General features: G+C 60.1%; 1 protein-coding gene across 4 annotated transcripts in view; it reads right to left on the bottom strand.

The window, feature by feature from the left end:
• Gsg1l (GSG1 like) overlaps positions 1–21,926 on the bottom strand; it is a 167,688-nt gene that overhangs the window by 46,891 nt on the left and 98,871 nt on the right. For 2 of the 4 annotated variants that reach the window (XM_078024166.1, XM_078024165.1), the window contains exon 3: positions 5,415–5,567. The exons of the other annotated variants lie outside the window; for them this stretch is intronic. In XM_078024166.1, coding sequence (XP_077880292.1) covers positions 5,415–5,567 — 153 coding nt within the window. The remainder of the gene's footprint in view (positions 1–5,414; positions 5,568–21,926) is intronic. 4 annotated transcript variants of the gene reach the window in all.

The raw sequence follows: 21,926 nt of genomic DNA, 5'->3' as shown, positions 1-21,926 counted from the left end.
ATCAGATTTTCAGACCAGCCCTTCTGATGGTCAAATCGGGCTCAGTGAGAACAGGATTCCACCCATTGCCCAGCGTCCGCGGGGCTGCAACCCGGAGATGGCGCAGGCCAGCTCCAGGTCCAGCGGTGGCATGTGAACCGACCCCCAGGCCACTGCATCATCCTTTGCCATGTTCATTTCTGCTCCTCCCCTGCCTCACAGCCCTTTCTCTTCCCTGGATGCAACAGGTCAGAGGCTCAGAACTGCCTCGCTCCAGAGATTTGCAGGAAAGGGGAAGCAAACCCTCTTAGAAAGCCTTCCCACCGCGGTTTCTATCTTCAAAAGCCTTAATTTACAGACGAGATTTTGCCTGGGGCCTCCAAAGGAGCAGAGAGAAAGAGCGAGACGCCTTTTAATCTTCAGGGTGAAAAGAGGTTGCGTTTTCCTTGGCGGGGGCCCGGGCGCGCTGGGGATCTGGGTGGTGCTTCATTGGCCGGCACAAAACATTTTTGAATTAAAAAGTTAAACACCGAGTTACCTCGTGACCCGGCAGTTTCTCCCCTTTATCTGCCCAAGAGACAAGAAAACGTGCGTCCATACAAACTCTAGCCCCGGGAGGCTGACCGCAGCCTGTTCACAACGGCCAAAGGCAGAAGCGACCCAAGCGTCTATCCACCAGTGCGCACAGAGACGACAGGACATAGCCACTGGATGGAGTCGAGTTGGGGGAAATCCTGCCACATCATGAACCTTGGAGACATGAGATAAGCCAGTCATATACCACCATATATTATGATTCCCTTTATTTATCTATTTTTGGTACTGGGAATTGCACTCAGGGACACTCGACCCCTGAGCCCCATCCCCAACCCTATTTTGTACTTTATTTAGAGACAGGGTCTCGCTGAGTTGCTTAGGGCCTCGCCTTTGCTGAGGCTGGCTTTGAACTCGCGATCCTCCTGCCTCAGCCTCCCAAGCCGCTGGGACGACAGGCGTGCACCACCGCGCCTGGCTGTATGATTCATTTATATAAAGTGGCCAGGACGGGCAAATCTTTGGAAGTAGATAGTGGATTAGCGGTGACCTAGGGCTGGACCCGTTGGTGGAAAATGGGGAGTGGTTGCTGGTGGATACGGGGTTTACTTGGGGGACAGTGAAAATGTTTTAAAATTAGACGGCGGTGACTAAAAACCACTGAGTCACATGCTTCCCATGGGCAAAGTTTATGGTATGTAAATCACACCTTAATAAAGTCATTTTAAAAACACTCTGAAGTAAAAAATCAGGAGACTTTTTCCATAAAAATCCAGATCCTGGCTCTCCTTGAATGCCAGGCATGTTTCTCCATGGCAACCGTGAGCTGTCCCCGAGTCTACCAGAGTCCCCACACTGCCTGCTGTATCACACCTGGGCAGCTCTGGTGTCATCTGCATGGACCGTGTGGGTGTTGGACGCGGGACCGCAATGACCACAGGTGCCCAAGTTACCAGCCCCGGTCTCATGTCTGTCCCTGGCCACACAGAGCCCTGGACCAGGAGGGCTGTGTGCGCGGGCGGTGGATGCACAGCGTGGTACACTGACTGCTCCAGGGATCTCAAAGCCCACGAGCTTTGAAGCCAGAGTCGCCACCGACCAACTCAGAGCACCTCGGTTTTCTAAACTGCAGAAGGGGGACAATCACAGCAGCCGCCATCACAGGGCCAAACCGAGGTGCTGTGCCCAGCATACAGTTGGTGCTCAAGAAATGTGAGCTACGGGCTGCGATTTCTTGTCCGCCGTCTCCAATCCCAGGACCTTCTGAAACCATACGCTTTTTTCTTGATAAAGACAATTAGGACAGAGGCCTGGAGATTTCTGAAGACAAATCTAGAGCCCAGGGGGATGGACACTGGGATTAAGATGGAGACTCTGCAGGAAAGGGCTGGGCTGTCCCCGGGACACCTGGTCTGGGGGGTGACATCAGCACTGGCCTCCTTCCCTTTGGGATCTGGAAAGATTCTGCGGGGTCTGTGGGCACGTGAGGGGCTGGAAGGGGCTGGTGCCCAGGGGGATACCTGTAGCATCCAGAGCTCACGGGGACTCCCCAGGGGACCTGGCCAAGCGGCCCCAGCCCTTGTGCCAATTAAGACTTTGGTCCCAGAAGAGGGAAGATCAGTCCTGGCCCCTCCCTCCCTCAAATGTTATCAATGGCTCCCATCTGCCCAAAGAAAACTCAGCTGGGAGCAGAGGACAGCTCAGAGGCCCAGCTAGGCCACCTGTTGTACGAGAAAGAATTTGGCTGGCTGTTGTCCCCGGTCCCTGGGAAGGGAACTCTAATCTGTCATCTACCAGCTCCTGGGAGCACGGCCCTTGAAGTTTATGCTAATGAGATGCTAATGAGATCACCCTGTAAGAAGGTTGGGGCTTTGCACCAGCCTGACCCAGGAAAGGGCCAGAGAGACGGCCAGCAACCAGGTGGCCAAGGTTTCCACCCACCCAGCGGGTGCCACCAAATCCCCATCAACACTCTGGACACCAGAGCCCAGCGGAGCTTCCTGGTGGGAGAACACGCCATGTCCCAGACACAGCTCCAAAAAGTTAACCCCCCCATCAACCTGTGCACTGGTAAACGGGAGACTTAACCCCTGAGCCACATCCCCAGCCCTTTTTAAATATTTTATTTGGAGACAGGATCTCACTGTGTTGCTAAGGGCCTCTGGATGCTGCTGAGGCTGGCCTTGAACTTGCCATCCTCCTGCCTCGGCCTCCAGAACGGCTGGGGTCACAGGTGTGTGCCACTGTGCCCAGCCGATCCTCTGTCTAGCTTCTGGGCAGCAGGGCCATCCACGGCTCCCGGTCAACTCAGTGACCACAGGGAGCATGAGCCACGCTCTGCATTGCACTGGGGGGCTGAGCCGAGGATGGCGGAGTCCATGTGTGTAATGCACTATGGACGGAGGATATTTCCGACTTAGGACGAGCGTCTGGCGGAAACCTCGCGGTGAGCTCAGGGACATCCACACGGGCACAGAAGGAGGTGTCTGGCAAGGAGCAGGGGTCAGTGGATGGAATGTCACTGAAAAGGACACCTGGGGCTGGGGTGCAGCTCAGGGACACGGCACGTGCCTGGCATGCGCAAGGCCCGGGGTTCAATCCCAGCACCACAGAAATTTTTAAAAATGGATAAAAAGACAAAACACCAGAGCTGAGAGGGGTTCTGGCAAAACCGCACAGGATTCCGGCGGACGGCAGGCCCGGGCATATCGAGGGTCGGGGACCTGGCGTTGGATCAGGTATCAAGGGCAGGACACCTGCTAAACCGGACTCCCCCGGCCAAGGACAGAGCCCAAGGTCAGGACCCAGTCAACAAGGGGACTCAGGGGGGCCTGATTCCAATGGGACAAATGAGAGACCCCTGCCACAGCTCAGCAGGTGGCCTTTGTGACTCACCCAGCCAAGGGGTTGATTTGGCTAATTAATCCTAATCACCAGCTGAGCAGGGGCTGTCCCCAAACTCGGTGTCCTCCTCCGCTCTAGAGCCGCTGACCTTGGGCTGAGCTGGGCCAGCAGATGGCAGGAGCCAGGCGCTCCCCGGCCGGCTTCCGTGGCTGGCTGCCGTCCACGCCTCCTGCCCGCTCCTTCCCGGACAGGCCAGAAGCCAGGTCCCCCCTCCGGGGCCCTCTGCACGGGTGCCCTGCTCTCTGAGGCACCCCTGAATCCGGCTTCCTGGCCCTGCGGGTCATTCAGCTGCCACCTCCAAGTTGGTCCCCCTTCCCTGCGCCTCTCTCCCAGGCGTGAATTCCAAGTCCCTCCCCTCCGCCACGTGCCACTTTGGTCTTAATATCTCATCTGCCTGCTGCATGCTTCTCAGTGACTGTTTTCCACGGGACTTAAAAAATGAAATCCTCCCCCTTCCGCCCAGTCGCTTTGAAGCGGGCTGGAGAGGGGGCTTCATCCCAGCTCCACAATGAGCCAGCTGTGTGACCCCGGGCCAGTCAATTAACCTCCCTGAGCCCTGGATTGTTTATCTGCGTGGAATTACAATCTTATTTACTGGAGCAGCCAGACGCTCCACTGGGAGGAAAAGTGGATTTCAAAAAATTTTTTGAAGGGTGAAAACTTTGGTAAACCTTCGGAGGATGAGGGGCGGGTCTCTGTCTCCCCGGCCACCAGGACCTTCTGTCGAGCCGAGCCTGCGATGGTCCCGGGCCACAACCATCGTTTGTGACTGGAGCCACCAGGTTGAGGGGGAAGGCTGGGTGCTTGGGACCACCAAGAGGGTTCTTTGAAGAAGAGATGAAGGGGGACGCTCCACGCAGGGCACGCAGACCTGCTCAAAGTGGACTGAGCCTTCTTCCTCCTACTCCCTCCACCTCCCTGCTCGGTGGCCGTGTGCAGCAGGCGGTCAATAAATGCTGAGCACATGAGAAACAGGTTCTCAGCCTCCAGGAGCTGGTCAGGGGCCGGGCGGGGCCCAGGGTCACCGTGTTGCGGTGGAGATTCAGGCCACACGTGGCTCCTCAGCGGGATGGATGGCCACAAGGCCAAGTGTCACTCCGTGCAAGGGGCCTCCTGGAGCCGCGCTCAGGGGCACCTGGGATTCCCTCTGACTCACCCTCCACCTAGGGGTCACCCAGGCCCTGGGCAGCAGGCCACCCAATCCAGGGGCCTTTCCTTGGCGTCCTGTGGCTGCACTTCTCTGAGTGGCACGATGCTGGTGACTGTCCCCTCCTTTCTGAAACCCTGGAAATTTTTGCCTCTGAGGTCTTTTCCCGCAGTCTCTGACCCCCCACGCCCCCCTCTAGCTTCTGTGTGTTTGATCGTCTGCGTCCTACTCAGCATCTCCGGGTGGAAGGGTCAAAGGCGAATAAACTGAGGCGGAGGGGTGACGTGGGTGTCCTCCACCCCAGTGAGCGGCCTCTTCTTTTTTTTTTTTTTTCGTACCAGAGATTGAACCCAGAGCCGCTTCACTACCAAGCCACACCCCCAGCCCTTTTAAAAATTTTATTATTATCATTATTTTTAAATTTTGAGACAGGGTCTCGCTAAGTTGCTTAGGGCCTCACTAAGTCGCTGAGGCTGGCCTCCAACTTGTGATCCTCCAGCTCGAGCCTCCCACATCGCTGGGATTTCAGGAAGGCCTCGCTGGGCCTGGCCCTCCTTCTTTTTCTAATGGGTGTGCGCACACAAGGGTGCCTCACGCATCCTGGGCAAATGCTCCACCACTGAGCCATCACCCCAGCCCCACAAAAGCCACCACGACCCACCCATTCTGTAAAACCACCCTCTCCGCCTGCGCCCGGGATCCGCCCATCCCCCAGCTGTCCGGCTCCGAGGGGCGGGGCTGGGGGCGGGGCTCTGGAGCCCCGGGACTCCGCCCCGCTCGCTGCGCGGGGCGGACACGCCCCTCAGCCTGGGTCCCGGGCTGCGCCCCCTGCTGGCCGCGGCCGCCCTACCTGAGAGCACCGTGAAGACGGCGGCGAAGGCGTTGAGCTTGAGCCCGTCGATGACGCTGCTCGAGTGGAAGAGCTCGAGGCACATGAGGCTGAAGCCGACCACCAGCAGGAGGATGTAGAGCACCTCGGAGACCACCGACAGCCACAGCACCCCTGCGGAGGACAGCAGAGGCCCCGGTGAGGGCCGGCTCCCCACGTCCCCGCGGATGGAGGGACCCCCTACTGGCCAAGGGGGTGCGACCCACCAAGGGCCTCTCCCCTGTATCCCCGGGCTGGGCTGCAGAGGTGCCAGCAGATGGCCTCCCTGGGGGGCGTCGTCTGCAGCCTGACCAAGATCCCCGGTGCTGACCAGAGGGCAGAGGGTTCTCTGTCACCTGCGGCCCTCAGAATCCCGGGTCACACCCACACATCATGCTGCCCTCCAGGGACACCTACGCCTTTACCTGCCCTGTGTCCTTCCCTGCTTTTTTCTAGAAGTCACCCCTGCTATTCAACCTGGTGACTCTCCCGGCTATTAGGTCCCGCCCTTCCAGATGCAGATGAGTGGTCCAGTCTGATCATCGGACCCAGAAGGGACCAATCAAAGCCCTTCTCTAGGACTCCGAGCAGGGAGCCACAGAGACAGACCAGGAGAAAAGAGCTCAGAGGAGAGTCAGAGCAGGTGAGCGCCTGGATCCAGCCATTCCTGAAGGCCAGCTCCACGCTGCGCCTTCTAGTGGTTTAGCTATTCAAATTTTGTCTTCCCTAGCCAAGATAGCATGGCTTCCTTTCCCCCACGCGGCCCCCTAGTTTAGGGGGCATCTGCTGTTCCTCTACCCCACATTCTTCCCTTTTCTTCCTACCTCCTTTCTTCCAGTCTTGGTGGTTGAGTTGCTGCTAACCCACATCTTGGCTCCAAGTTTGGGGTACAGGGGCTCCCATCTAGCCAGTCATAGCTCCATGTCTCTCAATCTGCAGTTTGAGCTCAGGAATGACTCTCTCTGTGCCTCAGTTTCTTTCTCTATGAAGTGGGTATTTATTTGTATTCCTGTGAGGCTTCCGTTATAGCGCAGTGTAAGGATCCCGGGATCAGCACACGGGGAGGGCTGGCATCACGTGGGGAAGAACATGGTGGGGACACGGCCCGTGGGCTGGACATGGAGCTCAGGGACCCTTGACGGAGGGAGATGGAGACCCACAGCCAGATTCAAGAGTGAGAAATGAAGCCCGTGGTTTCTGAGACTCGGGGGGAGACGAGGAGGGGGAGCTGTGGCCACACCTGTGTAGCTGACTCTGCAAGCCCCACTAGTCGGGGGGTTCCAGCAAGACCCGTGCTTTAGAAAAGGGACACGGCCCAGGCCTGACTGGCCAGAGATGGCCCCGTGACGCACGTCCGTTCCAGGCGCTGGGCCACGGGACTTTTGCAGGAACTCGCAGGTCGGAGGTTGGCAGGCGGGAACCAGCTGAACTGTGTGGGAGCAGAACCTTCGTGAAGGTGAGGAGGATGTCGGGCTGAGACAGGGCGGGAGGCTGCATCCCGGTGACGCTGTCTGGTCCCTCGATCCAGCCAGGCCCAGGGAAGCCTGAGGGGGGACTCACGCCACTGTCCGTTGCTGTCCCCTGAAGCCCTCCTGTGTGTGTTCTGCGGCTGCCTGTGGTGCCCCCTCCCATGGGGACACGTCCCGGGAAGCACCCCATGGATCCTGTTTACTAAACGAAGCAAACAAACAGCTAATTCTGGGCCCCCATCTGTTTGCTGAAGGAAAGTCCAGATTCTGAAACACCCACTATCCTTTCCAACAAACGGGGCTTTCAGAGTTTGGGGAGAACTTTTCTCTTTTTCTCTTTCTTGCTACAAAAATATCGCGTCTCCTGCGCAGTCGGCCCTTGGATTTCGGAGAGAGAATAGTGCGCTCTTGGCAGCCGGGCGCCGCTGGAACACTCCCTGGCGCGGGTGTGCAGCTCCGGGGCCCTGGGCTGGCCCAGCGCCCACCAGGCAGCGGGAGGGAGGCAGGGAAGCGAGGGGAGCCGGCCGGGCCAGGAAGCTGGCTGCCCAGGACGGGTGACAGCCCCCACTCGGGAGCCTCCCTGGGGGCCTCGTCCCAGCCCACGCGGCCCTGGGCCAGGCGTCCCTCCCACGTGCACGCACAGTAGGGCCCTGCTCTGCTCTTTCAAATGGGATGAGGGGGTGGGTGCCACCGGGGTGGGGGGCAGCCCAGGGACAGCAGGAGCCCCGGGTGGCCATGTGGCCTCTTTCTCCTGCTAGCTCCTCTCTGGGACGGGCAGTGAGCCCTGCCCTGTCACAGGCCAGCCGGGATCGGGCTCCCAGCCCCGCTGCCTGGCTAGATCCGCGCCTGTGCCTTCTGGCCGCCGCAGGCTGGAGCATGTTTGAAAGTCCCCAACCCCTGTCCCCAAGCCACCGAGCGTCGCAAGGACAGCAGCCACATGATGATCATCACCGGGTTTCTGCTGAGGACAGCAGCCAGGGTCACAGTACAGCTGGACAGTTAGGAGGTGACTGTGACGTGCCCGGTCCCCAAGACCAATCCGGGACACTCTTTTCAGTGTTTTTACTCTTTGGAGAATGGTTTTGGGGCGATGGGACCCCACTGTGCCCATCTTGGCTCCGAAAGTGCCTGGGAACTTACATGTCCCTCTCTGGGCAGTCATCAACCTGCGTGTGACCTGTGGGTCCCTGTCCTGGGGCTCTGGCCGGGGCAACTCTGAGGTGACCCACACTGTAGGGAGGACCTGGCCGTTGTCCACCTTAATTCCCTTTAGTCCCTCCAACCCGTTCTGAGTCATTTCCCTTCCCCGGCTTATCTCACCTTACAGAATCCGCGGGCCCCGCGGGCCCATCACCGTGCAGGGGGCCGAAACTGTCCCCTCAGCGGTGATGTCTTCCCTGGCACGTGCAGGACCCTGCCGACGCAGACCGAGGGGACTGTCCAGCAGACCACAGCTTGACCAGGACGGCTGGACGACACGTTTCCTGCCCCACCTGCTCTAGTTCTTTCCCTGGGCCACCCTGGAGCTGGGCAGGTCCCCTGCCTCCTCCCAGTGTGGCCACAGCGAATGAACCAGGTTCCGGAGCCAGGCCTCTGTCCCCAGGGGCTACGCGAGCCTGGCTGGTGCCAGGGAGATGGTTACTGCCTGGTTCCCACCAGGAACCACCTCCCTCCCGTCCCCAGCTCCCTCCCAGTGTCCCCTGCTGCTGGGGACGGGTGGAGGCCCTGGTTCCGGGTGTTCTCGGCCCCCCAAGGGGTTCCCGGGCCAGGATTTGAGGAGCAAGGTGGCCCCCGAGTGGGGTGCAGTGGCCCTTTGGTTCCCAGCAGTCCCAAGCCCTGCCGGCCACCAGTGGGACACGGGAGGTCAAGAGAGGGACACCCTGGAGGCTGGGGGGAGGCCGGGCTTGACTGGGGCGCACAGGCCAGTGAGGCTCCCTGAAGGGTCTCTGCAGGGGGACAGCAGAGAATGGACAGAGGAACCTGGTGACAGGGAGCCCTGCCAGGGTCTCTAGCCGCTCCCTCCCCTCAAGGTGACGGGGACGGGCTGTGGCCATGATGAAGTTGAACACCAGCGGCTGAACCCGAAGACCCGGCCGTGTTGTCCCCAGCCGTGGACCAGGCTCTGGGGAGGTGTTTGCTGATGTGGACGGCGATGGCGGCTGGAGGCTGGGAGCCAGTCGGCGCCTCTGAGAGGCCCGTGGGGAGGGGCCCAAGGGGACAGCAATACTAAAGGGGAGGGGCGGGGGCCAGGGAGGTCCAGCAGATGCCACGGGGAGCCCGGCTGCCCACAGCCCCTGGGGTGCGCCGCCACTTGCTGGCCCCTGCGTCGCTCTGCCCAGGGACGCCCTGGCCACCAGTGCCCACTCTGCCCACCACGAGGGCTCCGGGTCGCACTGGGGTGGTGCCCAAGTCCTGAGGTGGGCCCTACTGGGACACAGTCAGCACCTCTGGGTCTTCCCGCGATGGCTTAATGCTGAGTCATGACATAAAATTGTCACAGCCAACAGCGAAGGAGCCAGTCACTTCCCGCTGTGTCTGAACCTCCTCTTTCCTCCCTGGGAAGGGGCGCGGGGTGCTGTGTGTCCCCAACACCTTCTGACACTTGGGCATGATTTTTAAGCCGAGCGTGGGCCCCCGGCTCAGAGCCTTCCTGGCCAGTCAGGGTGACCGTGTGAGCCACCTCCTGGGCTGGGGTCCTCCGTCACCCCACCCAGGCACCCCGCTCTGTGCCCACCCCGCTCTGTGCCCACCCCGCTCTGTGCCCAGGGCCCTGCCCGTCTCCCTGCTGCTGGGTGGGAGAAGCCGGGCTCACCCTCCTGGCGCATCCCTGGCTGGCTTTGTCCTCCTGCCTGTGACTTCCACTCCTGGGGTCCCCCACCCCAGGTCGGGGCTCACTGGCTCTCGATCACTGCCCCACCCTTCCCCGCCTGCCTGGGGGGCAGTAGCAGCTCCCCACTGTTCGCCTTGGGCGCCCCCCCCCCATTCTGATCCCCCCCTTCCTCGGTTTATCAGCTGCCTCCATTCCAGCCACCGGGGCTGGGTCCCCCCTGACTCATCTCGTGTCATTGCAATAAATCCCGGTCCCCTGATGGAGCAGGGTCCAGGCCAGTGCTTCAGAGTTGCTCCCGACCAGCAGCCTCAGGGTCTCCCGGGGATGGTGGTGCAATGTCGGGGACTTCACCCACCGGGGACCTGCTGGAGGGGGGTCTCGGTGGCGGAGCCCCTGCTGCGTCCTAAAGCCCCCGCCCCCTCCTCTGATCCGAGACCCACTAACCTAAGGCTCTTTTTAAAGCGGACGGCGCATGCGTGAACGCGGAGATGGGAAGGGACACCCCAGGGCCCGCGGCGGGGAGATGGGAAGGGACACAGGGCCCGCGGCTCACTGGAGGCCCATCGCCGTGGCCAGGCAGGGCAGCGGTTCCATCATCACAGAGATGATTGTCCCCAGTCTCCAAAACCTGCCACCAAGGGCTCGATTTGCAGAGGAGAATGGGTGACCTCCGGGGGCAGTAGGAGTGAAGTGATTTGTCACCGGGGGCAGGGCCCCTGGGTGACAGCCCGCCCTGCTGCCTGCACTTCTTGCCTTTTTAAAAAAACGGCCTGGGAGCCCAGGAGGCCAGGAGGCCAGCCCTGACCCTGGTGGAGTTGATGGGTTTGCAGGAACCGTCCCCCTGGCCCATCCCCCCTGGAGGAGAGCGTCCCCAGGGCTCCTGGGCTGCGTGACCTTGCCTGGGGCCTGAGCCCTCGGTCCTGGGCCTCACAGACGAGTCGTGAGCACTGGACTGGACAAGACCTGTCAGCACCGCGCACCTCACCCCTGGAGTGTTCAAGAAAGGTGACCACGGACTACGGGAGGCACCGGAGAGCCCGAGGTCCAAACCGAGCTCGGGCGCCCACGGAGCGGGGTGGGCAGATCACAGGACCTGGCCTCTCGGGCAGTCCAGAGGGGCCATAAACACGGGGTGCGTGAGCCTCAGCCACCGTCACACAAGGCTCCTTGTTTACAGAGTAAACTCTGCTTCAAGTGTAGAAAGGGGCTGGGGCTGGGCTCATGGCTGCCTGGCACGCGTGAGGGGCCGGGTTCCACCCTCAGCACCACATAAAAATAAATAAGAGTAGAAAGGGTAGAAAGGGTCCTCTCTAGACTAACAGTAAAACCGCAGAGTATAGAAGCAGAGTCGTGTAGCTGTTCACCATCAGACTCGACATACGACTGTCCATCTTTTTCTACGTATTTATTTTCTGAGGGATCCCTGGGATTGAACCCAGGGGCACTTAACCACTGAGCCACTTCTCCAGCCCTTTTTATGTTTTATTTTGAGACAGGGTCTCACTAAGTTGCTTAGGGCCTTGCCAAGTTGCTGAGGCTGGCCTCAAACTTGCGATCCTCCTGCCTCAGCCTCCCAAGCAGTCACGATGACCGGTAGGCACCACCGCAGCTGGCTGTGCATCTACGTTACACGACTAGCCTGCACAGTCGGTGTGTTGACACCAGCGTTGCCACGAGCAGGTGAGTGACGCTCGGCCCCTGACCCTGCCAGGGACTAGCAAGGAGACGTGTCCTCTGTACCCGCTGAACCTCAGTTTCCTCACCCGTGACATGGGTCCAGGAGTCCACTCTGTGGACTCACTGGTGAGTCAGGAGGTCAGGGAGACCCAGGCCTGGCACAGGTGCCTGCCACAGCAGCCTGCCAGGTGTCAGACAAGGGAGGCCATGGAGGGGGTCGGAGGGGACAGTGGCCAAGTCCCACCGAGTCCCAAGGTGCAATGCTATTTCAAGAGGAAATATTCTTTTTTTCTCAAAAAAAAAAAATCCATCAGTTTAATGCATCAGATCAATAAGTCACGGCGCAGCGGCTGGCGGCGGCGGAGAGACGGGTGAGCGGCCCCTGGTCCCGAGCATGTTAAATCATGTAAATGACATGAGCCAGGCCCCGGTGACAGCTGCTGTTTGTGAAATGTCAAGGGGAAGCTCGGAGGCAGCCAGGGATGCGCCTGGGGCTGCTGGGAAAGGCCAGGGCCCTGGGGAACCGCAGGGGCACTTCAGGGGGCTCGGAGCCACCACCCCCCGCAGAGGAAGGACCCGGTTCCAGGGAGAAACTGGGACCTGCCCACGCCCCAGAGCAAGTCGGGGAGCGAGTGGAGGAGGGAGGTGCCCTGGGTGTTGTCACCAGGACGGGGGTCCTTCAGAGCTGGGCAGGGGGGCCGCAGACCCCTGCAGGACCCCCCTGCCCTGCAGCTCAGCTTCCCCCCGCGAAGGCCGTGGGCTCCCGCCGAGCCGCCGGGGGCTGGCTGCGGCCCACAGAGGGCCTTGTTGGGCCCACACGGTGTTTTTAAAAATATCTGAATTCATTATCGACATTTAAAAATAGGAAACTCCTCATACAAATCCAGATTTTTTGGACTCTGTTCGTGCAACGAGTGGATGCCATACCGGACCCGCGTCCCCACGCGATGACTGCCCCGGGGCCAGGCTGGGGCTGTCCCCTCTCCACAGGGCACCGCTGTCGGGCCAGCACAGCCCCCAGCCGGCCACCACGCTCCTGCCGGGCCCCACGAGCATCTGAGTTTACAGTCCCCTCAACCGTCGGTGTCACGTCTCCCCCGACGACGCTCTGCAGCCGGGCCATGTCTGAAGACCCGGACGGTCCCCCTGGTATCACACTCAGAGTCACCCACTGACTGGGGGCCTGGGGGTTCCGGCAGGCTCAGGGGTGTCCCTTTGCAGAGTTACATGAAGGGCGTCTGACTCAGGTGCCCCGAGTGGCTTGTTGGACCCGAGGGCTCTTCCTGAGAGTCATCTGGCCCACCCTGTTCCATGTCCCTTCCACAAAGGCCCAGAGAGGGTGAGCGAGTTTCCCAAAGCCACAATGCTCCGAATCCTCCCTTAACAAGTGAGAAAACCTTTAGGCTTTGGCTCGAGGTCCTAATGGAGGTCAGGCTGGACCCATCTCGGGAGGTGTGGGCAGTGCTGGGGGTCACAGCACTCGGGAAGGGACTGCCAGCCCAATGCCGGTCACTGGGCTCTTTGGGAAGGAGCGTGGGGCCTGGGTGACCGTGTTCTGCCTCTCCGTCTTCTGCACGGCCTCCGATGCCCGGCCTCAAAGCGAGGTCCACAAACCACGCTCAGCAGTGTCCCTGGGGCCTTTGGGGGAAGCGGGGTGCAGCCCTTCCCAGCCCCGCTGACTCCCGGTCTGCGGCCAGCCGGGTCCCCAGCCCACACAGCAGCCCGGCCAAGCTGGAGGCCACCGCGTTCGGATGTCTTCACGTGGCCTTCCCCAGACAGCAGATCCCCAGCCTCGGCACCTGAGGAAGAGCCGCCGTCCAGCACGCCCACCTCTTGGGGTGCCCCCCCAGACATCCACGTCCTAATCCCCAGGTCTGTGACTTGCTGCCTCGCAGGGCACAAGGGACCGTGCCGATGTGAGATGGGGACGTCGTCCTCCTGGTTACCTGGGAGCTCAGCGGAACCACACAGAGTTATGAGAGGGGACCCGGAGGGCTACAGTCAGAGATGGAGACGTGGCCACGGAGGCAGAGGTTGAAGGGACGAGGGGCTGTAAGCCAAGGTCACATGGGTGACCTCTAGAATCAGGAAAAGGCAAGGAGACAGGTCTTCCCTTCAGCCCTCGGCGAGGAACACAGCCAGGAAGCGCTGCGGTGTCATCCCAAGACTCCTCCAGGATCTGACCTCGGGAGGTGAGCTGGATCGGCTGCTTTAAGCCACGAGGAGGTTCGTGCTCATTTGTTACATCAGCAACAGGAAACTAATACACCTCCCCTGCATCCAGGGCCCTCCTCCAGCTCCTGTGTGGTCCCTGTCCCTCCGCCACTCCCCGTGGTGGGGGGAGCCTGGCCTTGGGGTTAAGCAGATCTGAGTCTGACCTTGACCCTTGCCTGACCCCTCTGAGCCTCAGTCTATTTGGGGTCAACAGGGCCAATCTGACAGGTTTCCTGGCGAGTGACTCGGCTCACGGCAGGTCCCTGGGGATGGTGGCCTCGCCAGCCAAGGAGCTGGGCCCAGAGACGGGAGACCGTTCCCTGCCGCCGTCACCGCTGCACAGGCGGTTAATCATGGGGACAGACTCTGACGACGCCTCTTGCCCCCGGAGTTCCACAAGGCGCTGGTCCCTGTCGATCCAGGCACATCTCTGGCAGACGTGCCCTTTAGAGGTGGCTCTGCTGGAATCCGCCAACGGTCCGCCAGCCTGGGAGACGTGTCGTGGTGACCTTGGCCTTCAGCATCGGATGACAGCAATTTTTCTTTCTTTTCAGGATCCAGAAACTGACTTTGAAAATAAGCTGTGGTCCGCACAGCCCGGGGCTCCAGGTGGGCAGAGGGCGGTCAGGCGGGGACTTAGGGGAGTGACCTGGGTGAGTTCCTGTCACACGGGCCCTGCCAGGTCACCCTGGGCCAATGCTCCTCTCCTGCCTCCCTGGGCCTCTCTCCCTGGCCGCACCTGGGCCTCCCTTCCTGGGCCTTCCTCCCTGAGCCTCCCTCCCTGGGCCTCCCTCCCTGGCCTCCCTCCCTGGCCTCCCTCCCTGGCCGCACCTGGGCGGCCCTGTAGGCAGAGGAATGGCCAGGACCCAGGACCGTCACCTGGCTGATGACGGGTGTGGAATCTGTTTGATTTTGTTCTTTCTTATGTTTGTTCCTCCCCCCGCCCTTCTCTCTCTGTTTTCCTTCCTCCTTTCTGTCTGTCCATCTGTCTCTCTCCCCTCCTACCATTTCTCTCTCTCTCTCTCTCTCTCTCTCGGCGCATGTGGGACTTTTAAAAATATGAATTCAATGCCATGTCAAGTTGAAAAACGGGGAAATCACATGGAAATGGAGATGCCGCTGCCAACCTGGCGGCCAGGGCCACGTTCCCACTCGGGGACAGCGGGGGAGCCGAGTGACAGCTGCCCCGTCCCTACTTGGCCGCAGTCTCCACCCCTCCCTGTCGTCCCGCCCCAGAGCTGAGGGCTACCTCCCAGAGACCCTCCGAGTGAGCAGCGTCCTGTGTAATGACAGTGGCCAGGCAGCAGCAGGAGGGCAGGAGGCGCCAGGCCCAGTGCAGCCAAGGAAGCAGAGATGGCCACAGCTGGGGAGGGAGCTGCCGAGCATGCTGGGAAAGGCCCCGCGTCCAGGAGCCTGCCAGCTCCTGTCCGGCTGCCACCTGCTGCACAGTGGGTGTGACAGGGGCTGGTCCCCGTGGAGGGGAGAAATAGGGGAAGTGCCTACCCGATGTGGGGTAGTAGTGCAAACCCAGCTTTGTTCCTGACCCGCTGTGTGGCCCTGAGCAAGATACCGTACCTCTCTGAGCTTCCGTCTCTTCCTCCATCTCCGAGGGTGATCTTGAGGGTTAGAAGAGACAGGGAAAGAGGCACACCCCAGGCTCGGCTCTCGATGAGCCTCACCGCGTGCCAGCTTCCCCTTGAACAGATGAGAATGTGAGGCTTGGGGAAGAAAAAAACCAACTCGTGTGTCCAGCCTGAAAGAGCCAGGCGGGGGGCGGTGTGCAGAGCTGGTCCCACTGGGCGGCGTGGGTTTCCAGCTGCATCCTGACCCACCCCCACTGTCCTGACCAGTGGTCGGTCGGAGACGTGTCGGTCACCTGATGGACGGCGACTGTGTCGTCTGTCACCCAGCAGTGCCAAGGACTGTGCTGCGTCCCGGACGGAAACTCATTTCACTCCCCCTCAGAGCTGGGTGCTCCAGGGACCTCCCTGCTCCACAGGAGAGGAAACTGAGGCCCAGGCAGGTCACACGGCCCGCCCAGCCCTGGCTGGTAAGTGGCAGCCTCACTGGGCTCCCTCTGCATGGCCGGCCCCGCGGGGGGCTCTGGCTGGTTCCTGGCAACAAGCATTCAAAGTAGGAGAAATCGGCTCCGTGTTATAAGGGAGGACACTGAGGCACAGAGAAGTTGACCTTTTGCCCAAGGTCACACAGCATCGGCAAGGGGCATCAGGAACGGCACCCAGGCCCGTCTGAGCCTCATCATCTCATTCTCTGCACCTCTCTTCTGGGCCACGGACCCCTTTGGCACCTAGGAAATCGTGGGGTTCTCCAAATATCATTTTTTAAAATATTTTTTTTAGTTGTAGCTGCACATTTATTCTTTCCCCAGTGGTGCCGAGGATCGAACCCAGTGCCTTGCAGGTGCTAGACGAGGGCTCCACCGCGGAGCCACAACCCCAGCCCCCCTCCAGATATCGTTTTTAAACACACAGAGCAAGCCCACACGGAACTGCAAAGGAGCCGATGGACCTGAAATGGAGCTATCAAAGCACGTTTAAATGAGATGCGTGATACCGATCCTCGCGCTTCGTCATTAAGGCGTGAAAGAACGAGATCTCCCGCGTGTCCCATCACCACGGCAGGTTCAAAGTCGCCAGGTTGGGAGCCGTATTCCAAGATACCTGCAGACCTTCCAGGCAACGGGAAAGGTCGGCGATTGTCGTTGGTGACAAGGACCCGGGATCGGTGAGGTCCTCTGAGATCTGTCACCTCCACGCGTCACCGAGGGAAACGGGGACTGCCACTGTGGAGACGGAACGTTCTGCCAGAGGTCCCCTGAATCCTGCCCGCCGACCCCTGGGGGTGTCAGGTGAAGAGTCTCCACTCCTCAGCCGTTGGCCAAGGCGTGGTGCTAAGTGGCAGGTTCCTGGGCTGGTCCCCAAGGGGTCTGATGCCTCAGGTCTGGGAAGGGGCTGAGCGGCGCCTTATGGGACAGTGACCCCCAGCCACTCTTCCTCCTGCACCCTGTGGTCTTTCCCCACCTCAGTGTCACTTGAAATGGTGACAGGCGTGGTTTTCTCTGGGTCTGGTCTGCCCGCCGCTGTCATGAGGACCCCACAGGGACAGGCTGTGTCCCGTGTGACAGGAGACACTCAGCAAATTCAGCCGTCCCTGGGCTTCCCTGGGGGACTGGTTCCAGAATCCCCCGCAGATCCCAGGTCCACAGGTGCTCAAGACCCTCCACAGCCAGCGTCTGTTCGTGACCTGCACGGCCTCCTGCCTGCAGTACAGCACCTGTAACACCTAGGACAGCCGAGTGGCACCTGAGCCGCTGCCACACTGTATTATTATTATTATTATTAATCTTTGGTATTCAGGGGCACTTGGCCCCTCCCCAGCCCTATTTTGCATTTTATTTAGACACAGGGTCTCACTGAGTTGCTTAGGGCTGGCTTTGGCTGAGGCTGGCTTTGAACTCACGATCCTCCTGCCTCAGCCTCCCGAGCCGCTGGCATCACGGCCGGGCCCTGGGAGAAGCCTGTGCGCGCCTCGTGCAGATGCGAAGTTTCTCCACCTCTTTCTGCTCTGCGCCTGGTGGAGTCTGAGGCCGGGAACCGGGGGACACGCTGCACCTGCCGAGTGGTGAGAAGAGGGGGATCCAGACCCACCGCAAAGAGGCCCCAAGCAGCTTCTTGGAGGAGGTGGGAGGCCCCAGTGAGGGCCGCCTAAAGGCCAAGGTCAAGGGCCAGGAGGACCCAGAGATGAAAAGGCCACGGGCGTCCGCGGTTCAGACCCTCCATGGACATTTACCGGGAGGGAGGCCGATGGTCCAGGGAGGCCGACGGCCAGAGGAGCGGACCTCGGGGCCGGGTTCACCGACTCATTCGTCCATTCCTTTTGGGGGGCAGAGGGGGTTCAAATCCCACCCGCCCCCTGCGCCCGGGCGATGCGGCGGGTGTCTCTGGCCGGGCCTCCTCCCGTCTGCAGTGAGGCTTGGTGGAGAGTGGAGGGATGGGCCCGGGGAGGGACAGGTGTGGCATCTTGTCTTCTTATTGCTCTTTGGTGCCGGGGCCAGAAGCGGCAGGAAAGTCCCCTCAGGGACACAGAGCAGCGAGGCCCGTCAGCCCCGGGGACCGCGAGCAGGGATGGGGGAAGAGGAGGGGCGGCCTGGCGGGGCTGGGGGGTCCCCAGGGCTTGTGGAGGTTCCAGGGAAAGTGAACCAGACCGAGGAAGCATGGACCCCGGAGCCTCCTGGGCAGCGGGAACCAAGGTTGGGGGGCTCCCAGCCAGACGAGCCTCCTGGGGGCAGCACAGAGGGGTCACCCCGAAGACTCCAGGCCACGCCCACTCCGGGCCACGCCCACTCCAGGCCACGTCCCCAGGACAAGTCACCAAGGCGGCAGACTCCCACCTGACGCCATTAACCCCTCCCCCACCAGCCGTCACGGCCTGTCCTAGTGGGGGCTGAGGGAGGGGCTCCAGCTGCTGAGATGCCCCCTCCCCTGGGGGCCATGGAGGGACAGCCACCTGGCAGCCAGGATGAGCCACAAAGGACCAACTCCACCTGTACTGTGGCCCTTCACTGTCCTCCTCTATGGCCTCCCCTCTTGTCCCCTGCCCCCCTCACTTCCTGCGGTCAGAGGTCTCCTTGATAATCCTTACATGCAACAGGCACCAGCCTGCCCTGAGGCTTTGCACTGGCTGTTCCCTCTGTCGGCAATGCTGTTCCTGCAGGGTCTGCTGTGGCTTGGATATGATCTGAGTATGACCCCAAGGGTGAATCTATTGAAATCTAACCCCTACTTGTTTGTCACTTCTCAACCATGGCTTCCCTAATCTCACTACTTAAGATTACCCCTTTCTGAGACTTCTAGCCCCTTCCTTTATTTTTTTCCCCCTAGTGTTTAGGGCTCTTTTGAGAAGGTCAGTCAAATCTGCTCTCCTCAAAGGCCTCTAGTGCTCTAATGACTTCCTGTTGTTCCTTCCAGGATCTTAATGGATCTGGCTCCCACCCTCCTCTCCAGCCTCCTCACTTGCCTCCCCAAGGCTCCTTTTCATCTAGAAAGGTACAAAATGCATTCTCACCCCGGGGCCTTTGCACATGCTTTAACCACTTTGGACAGAAACATGGATACAAGAAACCTCTTGCTTTCCTCCTTAGATAACAGCACAGCCCAGTAACAAGTGGGGTCGGTAACAAGTAACAAGAGCTGATCTCTAGGCATGGGCCGGAGAATGGGGGTAAAAATGTTCCGGGGCAGAACTCTCCGAGGGCTTATCTGGAGGGGTGCTGTCAGCAAGGCTGCTCCCGCACAGTGGATGGGCTTCCCTGGGCTGAGTAAGACATTCACCTTGACAGAGAAGGAGAAGCAGGCAGCATTTCACCTGGGTCTGTCTTGCACTGCGAGTCTCCATCTTAGAGGACTCTGGGCTCAGACAGAATCTTTTCCAAAGCCCCAGCCCCCACCCGACCTCCACCTGGACCAAAGGGATCTGGGCTTTATCGTCTGGCAGAGGAGTCTAAAAATATCTGCACTCGCTAACTTCATGGGTTTATTCTCTCATCTGGGAGGCCCCCGCAAAGCTTTTGCCAATATAAATGGCATTTCCTTTGGTATTTTTAAAGATCAGAGAATCCAAGGGAGTAAGCAAACTGGATGGAGGCCTTTGAGAAGGGAGCTTTCAAATGCCTCGTGTTTCAGGTTTTAAAAAAAAAGTTTTTTTTAAGGAGGCCCGAGAGGTTAGGTTTCCAGATAGTTCACAAAGGAAGGAAGCAACCTAAAGTCACATGGAGAAAGAGATCGACCTCCCTCGTTGTAAAATTTAGATTTAAATCCCCCCGAGGCGCTTCCTGAGCTGCCATGTTAAAGCAGATTTTTCAAACACGAACTCACCTACGAGAGGCTAAAGGGAAAGAGGATTCTCCTCCAAGAAAGACCCGCTGCTCACCTGGAAGTCGGAGGCCCTGTTTCCCAGGCTCCCTTGCAGGTGAGCGGGCCATGGTGGGCCTTGCCCTGGCCACCGGGCTCTGGGCAGACACAGGGAGTGGCGTTGGGGACAATGGTGGGAGAAGCTGGTGTGTGGCCCCTCCTCGCCCCAGCGGTGGGGTCACCTGTTGAGAGGTGAGTGTGGCCCTCCGCCTGGGGCCCTCGGTCCCTGGTTGTTCCCTCTAGAAGGTTCTTTCCTCTTATCTCACATGGTTGGCTCCTTTTATCCATTCCAGGCTCCAAGTGTCAGTTCCTCAGGAAGATCCAGAAGGTTCCCCCCCTGGACACTGCCCATTACGACCTCAGGTGTCTCCCGAGCAGGTTTCCGGTTTGGAAATGATCTTGTCGTCAGCTTCCTCTGTGAAATGGGCTCTTTTCTCTCCAAGATGATTCCGGAGACCCTGGTGGGGACTGACACCTGGTCTCTGCCACCACCACCCCTCCTGTGCCCTGGGCCAGTCCAGCCACATCCCTTTGGGGATGGAAACTGGCTTTACCTTCCAGGTCCTCCCTGCACGGTCCCCTGCCTTTGGAGGGGCAGCTGCTCACAGGGCGGGGCTCCAGGGCGGGGCGGAGCTTCAGGGTGGGGCGGAGCTTCAGGGTGGGCGGGGCTCCAGGGTGGGGCGGGGCTCCAGGGTAGGGTGGGCCTGTGGGGCGGGGCTCCAGGATAGGGCGGGGCTCCAGGCCTGGATGGTCAGAGTCCATGGTGATTGGCTCAGAGTTGGGCACGTGACTCAAGCTGAGCCAATCAGAGGCAGTCCTGGGACTTGGCGGAGATATCTGGCAAAGGGATGTTCCCTTCGGGTGAGCGATTGCCAAGCGGTCCCAGGGAACTCTGCCAGGGAGTGAAGCCACACGTGAAGGCTGAGGTGACAGGCAAAGAAGCTGCATTCGAAGCGCGCTGTCGCTGACGCACCTGGATCCAGCTGTGCAGGAACCAGATCTGTCCCTGCTCCCTGAGTCACTGGGCCCGTAAATTCCTCCAGACTCAAGCCTGTTTGCAGCAGGTTTTTTCTCTCTCTTATAGACAAAGCATCACTGTCCCTGTAAGGATGTCTGTCACAGCGCTACGATGTTTGCTTACTGATTAGTCCCCAGGCCTATGAGCTCCCTGAGGCTCAGGGCAGGGTCCCTGGCCCCTCGGCCCCTCCACTGCCCTGCACAGCCCTGGCCAAGTGACCAGAGAAGACAGAAAGCTCGGCAGCTTCAGGGCCTTAATTGGGGACCTGCTCTGTCAGTTCCAGAAGCTTCCGACTGTGTGATCTGAGCAATTAACCTTTCTGCAGAGGCCAAGGCCAATTATATCCCAGGGGCCATCTGTGACATCTGCGAAATAGACCCGGTGCCTCAGCCTGGCTGTCTTGGGTTTTATAGGACAAATGTAGAGCCATCAATCTCCACTGTCGCCACTGCTGCTGCCCTGGTCCAGGCCTGCCACCGCTCACCAACTCCTCCCACTTCTGCCAGCCGGCTCCAGCGCAGCCTGCACAGACTGTCCCCAAAGACCTCCGCAACTTCCCCCAGCTCCCCCCACCCCGCCCTTCAACGTTCCCAAACGCCCCACGTGGCAGATGCAAGCTGCCGCCAAATCTTCCTGGCTGCGCCCTTTGCAGGGCCCGCCCACCCTGACGCTCGGCTCAGCCACGTGATCGCTCTGGCCAATGGGGCACCAATGGACCAGACACCCGCACCCTGCGGAGCCGGCGCAGCGCTTCTGTCCGGCACCTGGCCCCACCCCGAGGCCATGCCCAGGCTAGCGTGCTGAGGACGAAGGACCAGGGCTCAAGCATCCTAACAGAGGTGGCCTGGTCAGTCTGTACCATGGAGCCAGCCAGGCACACGGAGTGGACCCCTCTAGCCACCTGGTAGCTGTGAGAACCACAGATAGTCCTTGCGTGCCTCTGAGGGCTGTGGTCCGGTGCAGCACGGTCGTGGCAATGGCCCACGGACACGGCCCACGCTTGCCCTGGATCCCACAGGGCTTCGGTCTTCCGTCTGCCTGGCTGCACTTCCTGGCCCAATTTGGATCTGTGCCTTTGCCCATTTTGTGCAGCTAGAACAGAATACCTGAGTCTGGGGCATTTATAAAGAAGAGAGAAATTCATTCTCACAGATCCGGAGGCTGGCAAGTCCAGGATCAAGGTGTCAGCGCCTGGTGCATCATCCCATGGTGGAAGGGGGAAGGTCAAGACAGAGCCAACCCACTCCCCAATTTTATAAGAGCATCCATCCGCTCATGAGGGCAGAGGCCTCATGACCTAAATACCTCCCCAGAGGCCCCACCCCCCAACACGGTCACCCTGGGGGTGAAGTTTCC

This window comes from Ictidomys tridecemlineatus, chromosome 10 (genome assembly GCF_052094955.1).
Source record: "Ictidomys tridecemlineatus isolate mIctTri1 chromosome 10, mIctTri1.hap1, whole genome shotgun sequence".
NCBI classification, from domain to species: Eukaryota; Metazoa; Chordata; class Mammalia; order Rodentia; family Sciuridae; genus Ictidomys; species Ictidomys tridecemlineatus.
Note: the sequence above shows the minus strand (reverse complement) of the source record. Positions and strands in the feature narration are given on the sequence as shown.